Source organism: Meriones unguiculatus, chromosome 4 (assembly GCF_030254825.1).
Source record: "Meriones unguiculatus strain TT.TT164.6M chromosome 4, Bangor_MerUng_6.1, whole genome shotgun sequence".
NCBI classification, from domain to species: domain Eukaryota; kingdom Metazoa; phylum Chordata; class Mammalia; order Rodentia; family Muridae; genus Meriones; species Meriones unguiculatus.
The window spans coordinates 76,957,235-76,970,838 of NC_083352.1; the positions used below are offsets into that span (position 1 = coordinate 76,957,235).

The following is a 13,604-nucleotide window of genomic DNA, read 5'->3' on the forward strand; positions in this document are numbered from 1 at the left end:
TTGGTGACACCTTCCCTGATCATTCCAGGAAAAAACAAAACAAAACTGCACTCTCCCCGTGGCTTCCTGGTGTAGAAGGAGGAGCGGGTGGAGTCATGCATCACAAGGTATCCCGGAACAAACCAAAGAAGGAAAGGCCCCACGCAGCTACAGTGTAACAAGGACCACTGTACTCCACAGAGGGCAAGAGTGCATCCCAGCACAGCCTGATGCCTCCCCTACCCAACTAGGCAGAAGCCATGCTAGAATTCAAGCTAGAGCTTGCGGTGCCTGGGACATGACCTGGTGCTGGAGCCCTGGCGTCTTTCAGTGAGGGGCTGGGGTGTGACTCATGACTGGCACCACGTGCAAAATCCTCAGTTCAATCCCCAGAACTTCAAAAATTGAGCTAAAAACTCTGGGCAAGGGCCATGCTAATCTACTCTGTATCAGACCAATTTTGGTATATGTGCTGCCAAAGCGAACACGCAAATGTGTACTTTTGAGAGTGCAGGGGCTCTGGGTCCTGAGAGACATGCTACAAAAAGGTAGAGCTCTCCAGCAGGCAGGGGCAGGGAAAAGCGGGGGGGGGGGGGGGAGGATTCTGATTCTTCTGAGCAAGAAAGGCTGTGAGTCCTAGCACAAAAGCGGCCCCTGCAACTGTGATGTGTGCTCTGTTTGGTTCTGAAGTCCTTGCAGAAGCACTTTTCTGGGACCAGCAAAGGGTGGGGTGGGAGAGAGGACTGGGGGGTGGCCTGGGACCTCCCTACAAACTCTTCCAAAGTCTGTCTATTCTACCCTGGATTTGTCCTCTGTCTCCATGTACCCTCCTCAACACTCATCAACTTTGCTCGCTGTGTTTTTTTCCTGTGTTGTTTTGAGATGGGGGAGTGCGGTTTCTCATGTAACTCAGACCCATTTGAACTTACTCTGTACCTCTGAAGATGGCCTTGAACTTCTGATCATCCTCCCTCCAAGCCCTGAATGCTGGGATAACAGGTGTGTGGTGCCTTAGCTAGCTTATGTGGTGTTGTGGATCAAAGGCAGGACTTCCTACCTGCCAAGCAAGCCCTCTGCCTGCTGGCCCCACAACCTCAGCTCTTGTGCTGCTATGGGACTCCAGATTTAGGCCAATATTGGTGTTTTCAGATAATCTTCCCTTGATGTCTAGGGGCTCCTTAGTCCCTTATTCTCCAAAACAGAAGAAATACCACTGACTGCTAATATTAATGACAGTCAGCGCTGTTTGCAATGCATTGTGCACACGTCAGATCCTGAGGTGTATTCCCCAAGCCTTTATCCATAGCTGAACCTTAGATGGAAAAGTCAGAGGGATCCCAACATTCAGAAGACTATGGCAAGAAGACCAAGAGTTCCAGGAGGAGAAAATCTGTCTAGCACTTGAGAGATGGAGGCAGGAGGATGAGAAGTTTAAGGTCATCCTTGGCTACAATAGTTCAAGAACAACCGGGCACATGAGACTCTGTCTCAAATTATTTTATTTTTAAAAGAGAGAGTTAGGGGCAATGCTTGGCTATACAGTGAGGCTCTATTGAAAGAAAGAAAGAAAGAAAGAAAGAAAGAAAGAAAGAAAGAAAGAAAGAAAGAAAGAAGAAAGGAATCATCTAGGGAACTAAAATAATCTCACCTCCAGAGATTTGAATCTGAGATACATCACAGGTTGATTGACGTAAAAAATATAGGACACCCAATTAGATCTGAACTTCAGAGAAAGAGTGAATAATTTTTAGAAGCCTGTCCCAAATACGAACTTCATGAAATTCAAATATCTCTTAGCTTAGGAGCTCATGTTTTTATTTGCCAAATCTGACAACATTTCAGAGTTCTCAGCATAAGTCCCAGCCAGGTGTGGCCCGAATCCTCTGCAGTCCCTCAACTGTGTGAAGACGGGGATTCTAGCCACCTGTGTCTTCTAACCTTCGTCCCTCCCAGCATCATATTTTGGTGGATACATCTGAAAATAGCTTGCACTTCTGGGAGCCTCTTTGTCATATTGACTTAAATTGGGTGTATAATCATGAAAATCCTCAATGCTTCCTAAATATATTATTTCTAAATGCTATCTAACCCATCCAATTTTAGAGTTAGTTAGGGGACCCAGATTCAATGTATACTGTTTCTGTTTCTCAAAATCCCTTTTTTACCTTTGTACATTCATTTCTTTGTTCCCATCTGTTTAGTCATTTTGGGCTGTGACTATATTTGTGAGCTCTTCCAGACTGTGTCTTCAGTGAATCAGATTTTCAGGGCATTAGTGGCCCATCCCCTCACTAAGCAAGCATATTGGGAAAGGACAGAGCATTGTGGTCCCCCACTAGATACCCACATCGAATTTGAGTACAGGTGAATCAACTGATTATAATGGAACAAAAGACAAGGCAGAGCTATCTTATCAGAGATGCAAAGAACCAGAAGTGTTTCCAATTTCAATTGTGTTCTTGCAGATTTTGAAATTTTTGTTGTTGTTGCTGTTGTTGTTGTGTGTGTGTGTGTGTGTGTGTAAGCCTTATGCACACTACATAAGCACTCCATCACTGAGCTATATCCCAACCCATCCTCCTTTTTCTTCTTTCTTTCTTTCTTTCTTTCTTTCTTTCTTTCTTTCTTTCTTTCTCCTTCCTTCCTTCCTTCCTTCCTTCCTTCCTTCCTTCCTTCCTTCCTTCCATTCTTTCCTTCCTTCCTTTCCAGACAGTGTCTCCTGTATCCTAGGCTGGCCTAGAACTTATTAGGTAACCCAGGATGACCTTGAACTTCTGATCCTCCTCCAAAGTGGTAAAATGACAGGTTTGTGCCACCAGTCCTGGTTTATGGGGTGCTGGGAATTGAAGCCAGGACTTCACACATAGTAGGCAAGTAGTATAACAACTGAGCCACATCTCCATTCCCAGATTTAGGAAAGAGACTCTCTCTGTGTCTATCTTCTATCTCTCTGTGTCTCTGTCTGTTTCTCTCTGTGTGTGTTTACCTGTGTATGGAAGCCACATGTGCCTTTGTGTCATTTCTTAGGCACCATCCACTTTGGTTTTGGGGGTTTGTTTGGATGGTTGGTTGGGTGGTTGGCTGGTTGATTGGTTGGTTTTTGTTTTTTGTTTTCTGAGAAGGGGTCTGTTGCTGGAGCTCATCAAGGAGGCTAGTGAACTCCACAGATCCACCTGTCTGCACCTTCTCATGAGGTGGAATATGCACCAACACACCTGAGGTTTTGATTTCTGAGAATCCAGCTCAGGTCATCACCATGCCTACAAAGCAAGCATTCCACCCACAGCGTTATTGCCAAGCTCAGCTGGTAGAGTGCTTGCTTTCTTGAAACAAACCGTATGGTCGTATGTACTTATGTAGTCCAAACTGGCTTCAAACTCACAACCTTCCTGCCTTAGCCTCCGATGCTGAGATTGCAGATTGCCCAGCCAGAGGACCGTTTGAGAGCACTGTAGGCCCTCTCCTTCCACCATGTGTTTCAGGCTCAATGTCGAAGTATCTGTCTAGACAGCAGCGTCTTCACCTGCTGAGTCATTCTGCCAGCCCTGCAGGTGATTCTAAAACACTATTTTTAGTGTCTCTGTGTTTATACTGTGGTCCATCACATGATTTTAGGTGTAAAGGTCGTGTTGACCCCAAAAAAAGTTGCACACTTTAAGTCTCAGGATCAGGACCCGCTGAAGGTGTCTTAGCTTACGTTGTCACAGTGCGGCCTTGTCCTTGTGAGCCTCATATGACTTTGTAAAGATGATGCCAATCAGGCGTGGTGAGGAAGGAGAATCAAAGGTCAGCGTCATCCCACATGATTTTAAGGGCAGGCTGAACAGCCTCTATTGGAAGGGAGGGGGTATGAATACATGTTAATCAGGTGCAATGAACCATGCCTGTAATCCCAGCACATGGGAGGCTGAGGAAGGCAGGATTATCAGTGACAGTTAGCCAACCTGGATTACATACAGAATTTCAGACCCATTAGGGTTACAGAGCAAGGCTCTGTCTTAAGCACCTCAACTACCAAAAAGAGACAAAGTAAAGGTTAAAGCTTAAAGGATCCTCGTGCATTGTGAGTGTGAGAATCTAGAGCAGGGCCCGGGTTCCAGAGGCTCAGAGCCAGGAATGGTAGCCAGATACAAACACATTGAACTTCAGTGTCCCAATGTCATATCAGAGATGTTGGTCAAAGCAGGGGAGTGATTCAAACGTCCCAGCTAGAGTGAGACTTCCAGGGGAGAGTAACATTAGGGCTGGACTCAGAGAGGATGAATAGAAGTTCCTTGGGTGGAAAAGAGGAGAACAGAAATTTTATCTCAGTTGAATTACCTGAGCAAAGACCAAATGGAGGAGTTGGGGCCGGAGAGTGGCTTAGGATAGAATGTGGCAAGAGGTGAAGTTCAAGATGGCCGTGTAGCCCAGTGGTAGAGTGCTTTCCTACAGTCTGCCCGTGAGTGCCTGAGGGCATAACTCTGCGGTAGAGCCCCTGCCTAGACCCCCCAGTGAGGGGCTGGGGTGTGGCTCAGTGGTAGAGCACCTGCCTAGAATCCCCCAGTGGGGGGCTGGGGTGTGGCTCAGCAGTAAACAGCTTGCCGAGCATGGGGAGAACCCTGGATTCCATTCCCATTATGGGGAAAAAAATAATTTAAGAAGACAGAACGAGGAGAGTATGTGGAGACAGCATGGCTGACTGCCATTTGCTCCTGTCTCACCCGCCTTTTATAAGGTCTTTGATTTGTCCCAGTCCTGCTCATTGAGCTCCACTTATGTGGGCACTTAACTGATTCAGAAGCTTCAAGGTTACTCCAAGCTTGTAAATCCATGGTGACAGTAGCAAGTGACAGATTGGGGAGGGTGGCACCAGCCACAGGATAAGGAAAGCCTTAAAGTTGATGGTGTCTGTGAGCGCTGAGTAGGAGTCTGGGGGAGAGCATCCTGGGAACTAGCCATGGTGCCTAAAGCCTGAAATTGTAGCACTCAGGAGGCCGAGGGAGGAGAAAAGTGAATTGGTGGCCAACCTGGGAGACATGATAGTTCAAGATCAGTGTGGACTATGGAGTGAGACTCCATCTCAAAGAACAAAGAATGATGAGAGATGAGCTGCAAGTTGACAGGCCTGGGCTAAGAGAGACAGACCACAAGGCAGGGCTCAGTCACACGACATGCCAACACAATAGGGTATTTCGAGTCTAACCGGAGACAGGACACAGCCTGTGTAACCCTGGGCTGACCTTCCAGGTCGTTCATGGAGGATGGGGGTCTGAGGGCAGGGAGGCCAGGCAAATGCTGAGACAGGATGAGATGACATCAGGGGAAGAGAATAAGTGGATGAATGGGACACATAGTGAGGAGAGAGGTGAGGGACCCAAATTATGGGTGTGTGGGTGTGTGTACCTGTGTAGAACTGGGTTTAGGGTTCAGGCCTATTCCATGGACAGAGGTAGGAAATTGGCAAGATTGGAGATAAAGAGAAATGGATTAGGACTCTGACAAGGCCTAGGAGTTGTTGCACCTGCCTTTAGTCCCAGAACTCAGGAGCCACAGGCAGGCAGATCTGTGTAGATTTGAGGGCCAGCCTGGTCTACATAGCAAAGTCCAGATCAGAGCTGTATAGTAAGAGCCTGTCAAGAAAGCTCTGATGAAAACCATTTCAAGTTGCTCTGACAAAAGTAACTCAATAGGGAAAGGGTTTACTGGCTTACAATTCAACGTCACAATCCATCATGCCAAGGGCGTCGTGGTGCTAGGGACTTGAAGCAACCGGTCACATCACTATTCTCAGCTGAGAGCAGAGGACAGTGAACTGATGCCCAGCTCGTACTCCAGCACCCAGCTCATACTGTCCGCTCAAGCAGTTTGGCCCTCCCTGCCTAGGAAATGATGCTACCCACTTAGTAACTGAAGGTTTTCCACTTCAATTAATATAGCCATGGCAACCCCCAACAGACAAGACTACAGGCCGACTTAAGCTGGACAGTCTCTCACCGACACTCCTTTCCCCGGCGATTCTAGATTATGTCAAATTGGTGGTGGAAACCATTACCACAGCTTCCGTTTCTGAGTCCCAGGGAACTCGCCTCTCCTGAGAAACGTTGTGTGGTGCTCCTAGCCACAGATGGAAAGTGAAGGCTCAGAGATGGGCATAATGTCCTCAGGGTCACACAGCAAATCATAGAGGAGCCTGGCCTAGAACCCTGTTGGTGAGAGATCTGTCCAGGCCAATTGGCCAGGTCATTTTTAAAGAAGCCAATTGGGGCTGAGGTTGTAGCTCAGTTGGTATAGTGCTTGTCTGTCATATGCAAAGCCCCGGATTACATCCCCAGTGGGGTGAGAGGGAAGGATGTTGCTGAGATGGCTCCAATCTATACTGCCCCACCCTTCCCTCTATCCTGTGCATCCCACACCCTAAGAACGAGGCCTTCGGTTGCTTAGCAACTAGCAGAGCCTTGGAGAAAGGACTCGGAAATAGCTTAGGAGGTGGTTCCCTCTCTTTCTCTTTCTCTCTCTCTCTCTCTCTCTCTCTCTCTCTCTCTCTGTGTGTGTGTGTGTGTGTGTGTATGTGTGTGTGTTCTACTTTTGGCCTATCACAGTGTCAAGGCTAATCACCTCCAAACCATGCTGACTTCTACTATACCCTTAGCACACAAGAAATCATGGCTGCCTGGAAAGCTAATTTTCTATGTCACCTTGGGCAGTCCTTGGGGGAAGTATTTCCAAACAGAGAGGAGGCAGTTTGTCCTGGACTTTGTAGACCATGCTGGCCTTCAACTCACAGTGATCCACTCGCCTCTGCCTCCTCGAGTGCTGGATCTAAAGGCATGCGCCACCACACCCGACTATAGAAGAGTCAGTCTTCTTTGAGACCACCCTCTGCAATGTTAGCTTTGAAAAAGTTGGGCAGTTAGTGGAGGCTGGAACTGCACTGGAGTAGGAAGGGAATGCAGCCTGGAGAAACCCCCATTTCTGCAGGGTTGCAGACTAGAGGTTGCAAGTACACTGAACAAAGCCAGAACAGTACCCGGGGCTAATTTAGACTGAGCCAGGCGACTGGAGATGCCACTCAGGTTTTACGCGTTTACCTGGCAGGCCCTGCAGACAAACGGCTTTATTTGGGCTGGAGAGATGGCTCAGCAGTCGAGAGAACTTGTCTGTTGCTTGTTGTTTGCAGAGGACCCATGTTCGATCCCCAGCCCCCACATGGTGGCTCACAACTACCCATAAGCCCAGTTCCAGGGGATCTGATATCCTTTCCTGACTCCTCAGGCACCAAGCACACGTGTGGTGCACATGTATGCATGCAGGCAAAACTCTCACACACAAAAGAAGAAGAAGTCTTAGCCGGTGGTGGCGCACACCTTTGCTCCCAGCACTTGGGAACTTGGGAGCAGAGGCAGGAGGATCTCTGCGAATGAGGTCAGCCTGGTCTACAGCTACAGCCAGGCACAGAGAAACCTTGTCTCAAAAAAAAAAAAAAAAAAAAGTCTTAATATCCTTTTTGTTTCTTTTTGAGACAGAGTTCCTGTGTAGCCCTGGCTGGCCTAGAACTCTCTCTGTAGACCAAGAGACTTGCCTGTCTCTCCCTCCTGAGCGCTGGGAACACAGCCATGTATCTTTTTGTTTTTAAGGCTAAAGCTGTAACTCAATGGTAAACCCCTTGCCTGCCATTTGTAAAGTCCTAGGTTTAATCCTAGCATGAGAAAACACGATTTTTGAAATTTTGTATTCATAGATTAGGCAAGGCTGGGCAGGACAACCAGAGAAATCCATTCTCAAAACAAAAACAAAACAAACAAACAAAACAAAACAAGCAAACAAAACTTAAAAACAACTTTTGTGTTCCTTTCTTTGTTGTGTTGTGTGAGCATGTGTCATAGTTCAGATGTGTGGAGGTCAAAGGACAATTTGCAGGAGCCGGGTCTCTCCTTCCATCATGTGTGTTCTGAGCTTTGAACTCTAGCCATCAGGCTTGGCGCCAAGTGCCTTTACCCTCTGAGCCATGTCACAGGCACCACACAGGATTTTCCTTGAAGTCAATTGGAGGGGCTGGAGCACAGTGGGTAGAGTGCTTGCCTAGCAGGCACAAAGCCCTGGGGTTCCGCTGAATTATCCGGGTGTGATGGTGCATGCCTGTAATACCAGCACTTAGGAGACAGAGGCAGGAGGATCACAAGTTTAAAGTCATACTTGACTACATTGCGAGCTAGAGGCCAGGCTATAGGAAACGTGGTATAAGAAAAAGAAAGAAGGAAGGAAGGAAGGAAGGAAGGAAGGAAGGAAGGAAGGAAGGAAGGAAGGAAGGAAGGAAGGAGAAAGAAAGAGAAAGAAAGAAAGAAAGAAAGAAAGAAAGAAAGAAAGAAAGAAAGAAAGAAAGAAAGAAAGAAAGAAAGAAAACACAAAGATCTGGCCTGCACCCACCCACTTTACAGATGGGGAAAGATTAGCGTGGAATACATTCCTGTCCTGAAGTGACATTCATTACCTGTCACCCGCTCCTCCCTCTACAGCGTGAGAGCAAGTGGGTTAGAGCCGCGAGTGGATCTTAAACTTCCAGGATTGAGTCATATAGGGAGCTCTTAGCCGACGCCCGATGCCCAAGAGATGACCACCCCGCCTTGTGTTTTGTCTGTCCCGCAGGGCCGACCACCGAAGGACCTGTGTCATGTCCTCCACCGTGAACAACGGGGCTACCGGCATGCCATCCCCGCCAGACGCCGCCAACGGCTTCCCGCAGCCGGGCGCCTCGTCCGGGGGCTGGCCACGCGCGGAGGAGGAGCTGCGCGCCGCCGAGCCCGGCTTGGTGAAGCGCGCGCACCGGGAGATCCTGGACCACGAGCGCAAGCGGCGCGTAGAGCTCAAGTGCATGGAGCTGCAGGAGATGATGGAGGAGCAGGGGTAGGCGGCGCGGGCGTGGCTGCAAGAGAAGGGCCTGAGGAGCCGGGGTGGGGGGGTCAGGCTGTGATCAGGACTTCGTGGGGGAGCTGTCGGGGGCGTGGGTAGGGCGTGGCGGGCGCGCAGGGGCGTGGCGAGGGCAAGGGGCGGTAGCGCGGTGGTTACGGAACGGTCCTCTGGTGCAGCAGGGCGGGGCAGGGACAGACAGGGGACGCGGTTGGATATCGTAGGACGAATCAGAGCAGGGCGGGGCGGAGCGAGGACGGAAACTGAGCGCCTGGTGAGGAGGAGTCTGAGCAGGGGCGTGTTTGGGAGAAGCGCACAAGGGCGGGGCCAGCCGGGGGGGGGGTGAGGTTGGGATGTGGTCGTGCAGGGCGGGCTGTGCAGTCGCTCTGACGTACCCAGGGGCTTGGGGCGGAGGGAGGGGCAGGCTAAGCAGTCTGGCTGGGGTAAGGCAGTGTGAAGCCAGAGCGGGGGTGTGGGTGGCTGTAGGTGGGGAGGCGTGGCTGGGTTGTGATCTGGAGCTTGGTGAGGAACGGCGGAGTAGGGCTGTGGCTGATCCCGCGGGGAGCTTTGCTCCCTGGAGGAATGCTGAGGCCATTGGTGTGAGACGCGGAAGGGCCCGTGGCTGGAGTATGATGTGGCGGGGCCAGGACAGAGGTGTGATTGTGAACTTGGAAGTAGTAGGATTGTGCCCAGGGACTTGGTGTGGCAGGATTGGAGTGGGGGTGGGCAGCGCTGGGTGAGGATGGCGTAGAATGGAGCCGGAGTAGGGATGGGGATGTGTTTGGGCTGGTGGGGGAGGGGGACTGCGGGGGGTGGCTGGTCAAATTGAGGGGACCCCACCTGGACGCGATGGAGCTGTGCCCAGGATATCGGAACAACAGGGAGCTTGGCCCCGCATGGTGAGTGCGCGCAGAAGTGCACTGGGATGTGCCAGGCCTAATCAGGCTGGTCGCAGGCCTCATGTCTGAAGAGACTGACTGAAGGTCGATTTTATTCTGCAGTGCTGGTGTGGCCAGGGTCAGAGAAGGTTGGGCTGAGCGAGGGCAGGGTTGGAATAGGGTTGAGGTGTTCAGGGAGGCCTGGGTGCCTGGGTTGAAGCCTGGTGCCGAGTCTGAAGAGAGCCAGCAGCCTCATCCAACACGGAAGCAAGTTCTGGACCAGCTAAGTGGAGCCAGGAGCCCAGCCTGCCTTTCATTCATTCCTTAGTTCAGACTCTCAAGACTAGGCTCCGACTCACAGACGCCACAGGATGTGTTCTCCGTGTCCCTGACACACCCAGTGTCCACAAGCATAAGACGTAAACATATGTGACAATTCAAGACCTCAGTTTCCACAGCCTATAAGACGGGTGGAGATGCCAGGCAGGAAAACCCACCGGAGTCCTTCTAAATAGCAACATTTCCTGCAGCTTCGCCATGTCCTTCAACCCTGCAGCTGAGTTTCCCTTTAATCTAGTCACTGCGATGGGGGGGGGGGGGGTGCCGGGCTCAGAAGTCACGTCTCTCCTCAGTCACACACATGTGCAGTCATCACACTCGTCTGTGTGGCACGCACATACACATTAAATAAATAATAATTTAGAGTAGAGACAAGGTCTCACTCTAGAGCCCTGGCTAGCCTGGAACTTACTTTGTAGACCAGAATGGCCTCAAACTAAGAGGTTCCCCTGCTTTGCCTTCTGAACACTGGGATTAAAGGCAACCATGCCCGACCAAAAAAAAACAAAAAACAAAAAACAAAAACAAAAACAGTTTTAAATAAAAATAAAGTTTTAAAATTGCTGGGAATAGTGGCACATACCTTTAATCTGTAAGTTTGGAGCCAGCCCAGTCTACAAAATGAGTCCAGGACAGCCAAGACTACACAGAGAAACCCTGTCTCAAAAAATCAAGATTGAGAGAGAGACAAGACTTCCGCTCTACAAAAACTCTGAGGCAGTGCAGAGTACAGACAAGTTAACAGAAAATTACTGGAGCATGAACTGCGGCCAGGATCCAGGAGGTACAGGTCACTGTGAAAATGCAATTGCTGACACTCTCCCTGCTAAGGGCTATCCATCCTCCTGTCAACACACAATGAGTCAAGTCTTCATGTTGCAGCTGTGTCTTCCAGTCTAAAGAATGCAAACCCGGGAGGTCATGACCCAAGATGAATTCACTAATAGCCGTAGACACCTGTTAGTGCCACATCAGGCATGAACTATGTGAGCACAGCCATGAGGGACAGCCTGTGCTTTTAACACTGAGATGCTGAGGCACGAGTATTAAAGGGTAATTCAGCTTGGATTACAAGTGAATTACAAGATAGCCTGGGCTACATAGCAACGCCCCCCCCCTGAAAAAAAAGGAGGGAAGGAAGGAGAGAGGGATAAAAACATAAAATACAGAGAGAACAGAAAAGGAGAAAGGGAGGAAGGGGGAAGGGAGTGGATACATTGAGAGAGAATGATACTATTTTAAAAATAGCTGCCAAATAGAGCCTGCACTGGAGAGCATGGGCTGGAGAGAAGTTGGGAATGACCTAGAGTTAGCAGCAAAGCCCTCATGCTCCCTGTGTCCCGCAGGTACTCGGAGGAGGAGATCCGGCAGAAGGTCGGGACTTTCCGGCAGATGCTGATGGAGAAGGAGGGAGTACTGACCAGGGAGGACCGGCCTGGGGCCCACATGTGAGTATTAGCCTGAGTGATGGCAAGGGAGGGCGCACCTCATGCTGCAGCTTCGTGCTTGGATAGCTTGTCCAGATGTGCCCTTAGGCGCGGGGTGAAGGAAGGAGAGATCATGGACTCTGTCCTAGCTCAGAGTACAAGATGCAGACAACGGAGGATCCTGAGGGCCATTTGCTGCCCACTTGGGTCACGTTGCAGCCATGCCTTCCATTCTAAAGAATGAAAACCCTGGAGGTCATGTCACAAGATTCATTCACTAACATCACAGGCACCTGTTTGTGTGTCCATATGGGCTACAATCCTGGGGCCTTCAGAAATGTTCGGACTCCAGTATTGCCACTGGCTGACATTTGTGACCACAGGCAAGCTACAAGTTAGTCTATGGGTCTGTTATTCATACCTGTAAAATGAACTCCAGAATGAACATATGACGTGCTCTAGATTATAGAAATCCAAATGTCAGTGGGCTGGGGGTGCAGCTCAGTGGTAGAGCACCTGCCTAGACTCCCCCAGTGAGGGGCTGGGGTGTGGCTGAGTGGTAGTGCACCTGCCTAGAATGCCCCAGTGAGGGGCTGGGGTGTGGCTTGGTGATAAAGTTTGCCTTGAACCCTCCAGTGTGGGGTTGGAGCTCAGCATTAGAGCCTGGCCTAGCATGCAAGAGGCTCTAAGTTCAAACCCCAGCATAGGAGAAAACAATATGTAGAAGAGGGAGCAGCCTGAGTCAGAGAGATGGCAAAGGGTAGCCCAGTCCTGTGCCTGACAACGGACTCAGAAAAATCCTTCTGGACACTTTCAGAGGGTGCCCCTTGCTAATGGTCCATTCCCTACCCAGCACTGAAGCTATGTCTCCTGGTCTTCTCTCAGCAGTGGGACCAACTCAGGAGCAGACACCTTCCGAGTCCCTAAACTTCTGTCCACTTTTGTTCCACAAAAACCTAATCAATGATTCTAAGTTCTAGGACATGAGGATTATCATGCTTCATAGTGAGTTCAAGACCAGCCTGGAATATATAAAAAGAACCTGTCTCAAAAAAGAAAACACTCTCCAAGATTCTATGAAGAATGAATAGTTGCTAGGGAAGAGAGAGACTTTTTTGTTTTAACATGTATTTACTTGTGTGTGCATGTGCAGGTATGTAAGAGTGTACATGCATGCCAGGATATGCATATGGAGGTCAGAGGACAACTCCTGGGAGCTGTTTTCTGTTTCCACCACATGGGTGCCACAGATTGAGCTCAAATCAGCAGAGTTGGCAGACGTGCGTTTTACCCACAGACTCATCTTGCTGGCCTGTGGGGGGAGGGGCATTATCTTCAGTGGTGTGGCCACTGTTACGTTAAGCCGTAAATAACCCCTTACTTGTGGCCCTGTATGCAATACTAATGAAACACATTGGGTCACCAAAAAAGGCAGCCACCAGGGGCTTGGAGGCGGCTCACCAGTTGAGAGCCGGAACTGCTCTTGTGGATCAGGGTTCTGTTGGCAGCTCCTTGTTGACTTGCTCACACTGTCTGTAACTCCAATTTTGGGACAGCCAATGCTCTCTTCTAGTCTCAGGCACCTGCACACATTCGGCATACATTTATACATGCATACATGCGCACACACACACATACACACATGAATAAAAATAGCAAATATTTTAAATGGTTTCTGATACAGGGTGATGGTGCACAGCTTTGATCCTGGCATTTGGGAGGCAGGGGCAGGAGGATCTCTGTGAGTTCAAGGCCAGTCTGATCTACAGAGAAACTTCCAGGGCAGCCAGAGCTATACAGAGAGACCCTGTCTCAAAAAAAAAAAAAAAAAAAAAAAAAGAAAGAAAGAAAAAAGAATAAAGAAAAGAACAGAGTGTGTGTGACATGTATCTTAAGATAGCCTGAAATTTGCTATGTAGTTGAGGATGATCTTAAACTTCTTTTGTTAAGTTTATTTTTATTTTTTAACAGGTGGGAATAGTAGCACATTGCCTTTAATCCCGGAACTCAGGGGTCAGATGCAGGCAAGGCCAGACTGGTCTACCTAGTGAGTTCCAGGATAGTCAGAGCTACAGAGTGAGGCCTTATGGAGAGA

General features: G+C 49.4%; 1 protein-coding gene across 4 annotated transcripts in view; it reads left to right on the forward strand.

Moving 5' to 3' along the window:
• Nucleotides 1-13,604, forward strand: part of Srrm3 (serine/arginine repetitive matrix 3) — a 61,611-nt gene that overhangs the window by 19,190 nt on the left and 28,817 nt on the right. For all 4 annotated transcript variants that reach the window (XM_060382218.1, XM_060382217.1, XM_060382216.1 and 1 more), the window contains exons 2-3: nt 8,605-8,862; nt 11,429-11,530. In XM_060382218.1, the coding sequence (XP_060238201.1) occupies nt 8,605-8,862; nt 11,429-11,530 (360 nt within the window). The remainder of the gene's footprint in view (nt 1-8,604; nt 8,863-11,428; nt 11,531-13,604) is intronic.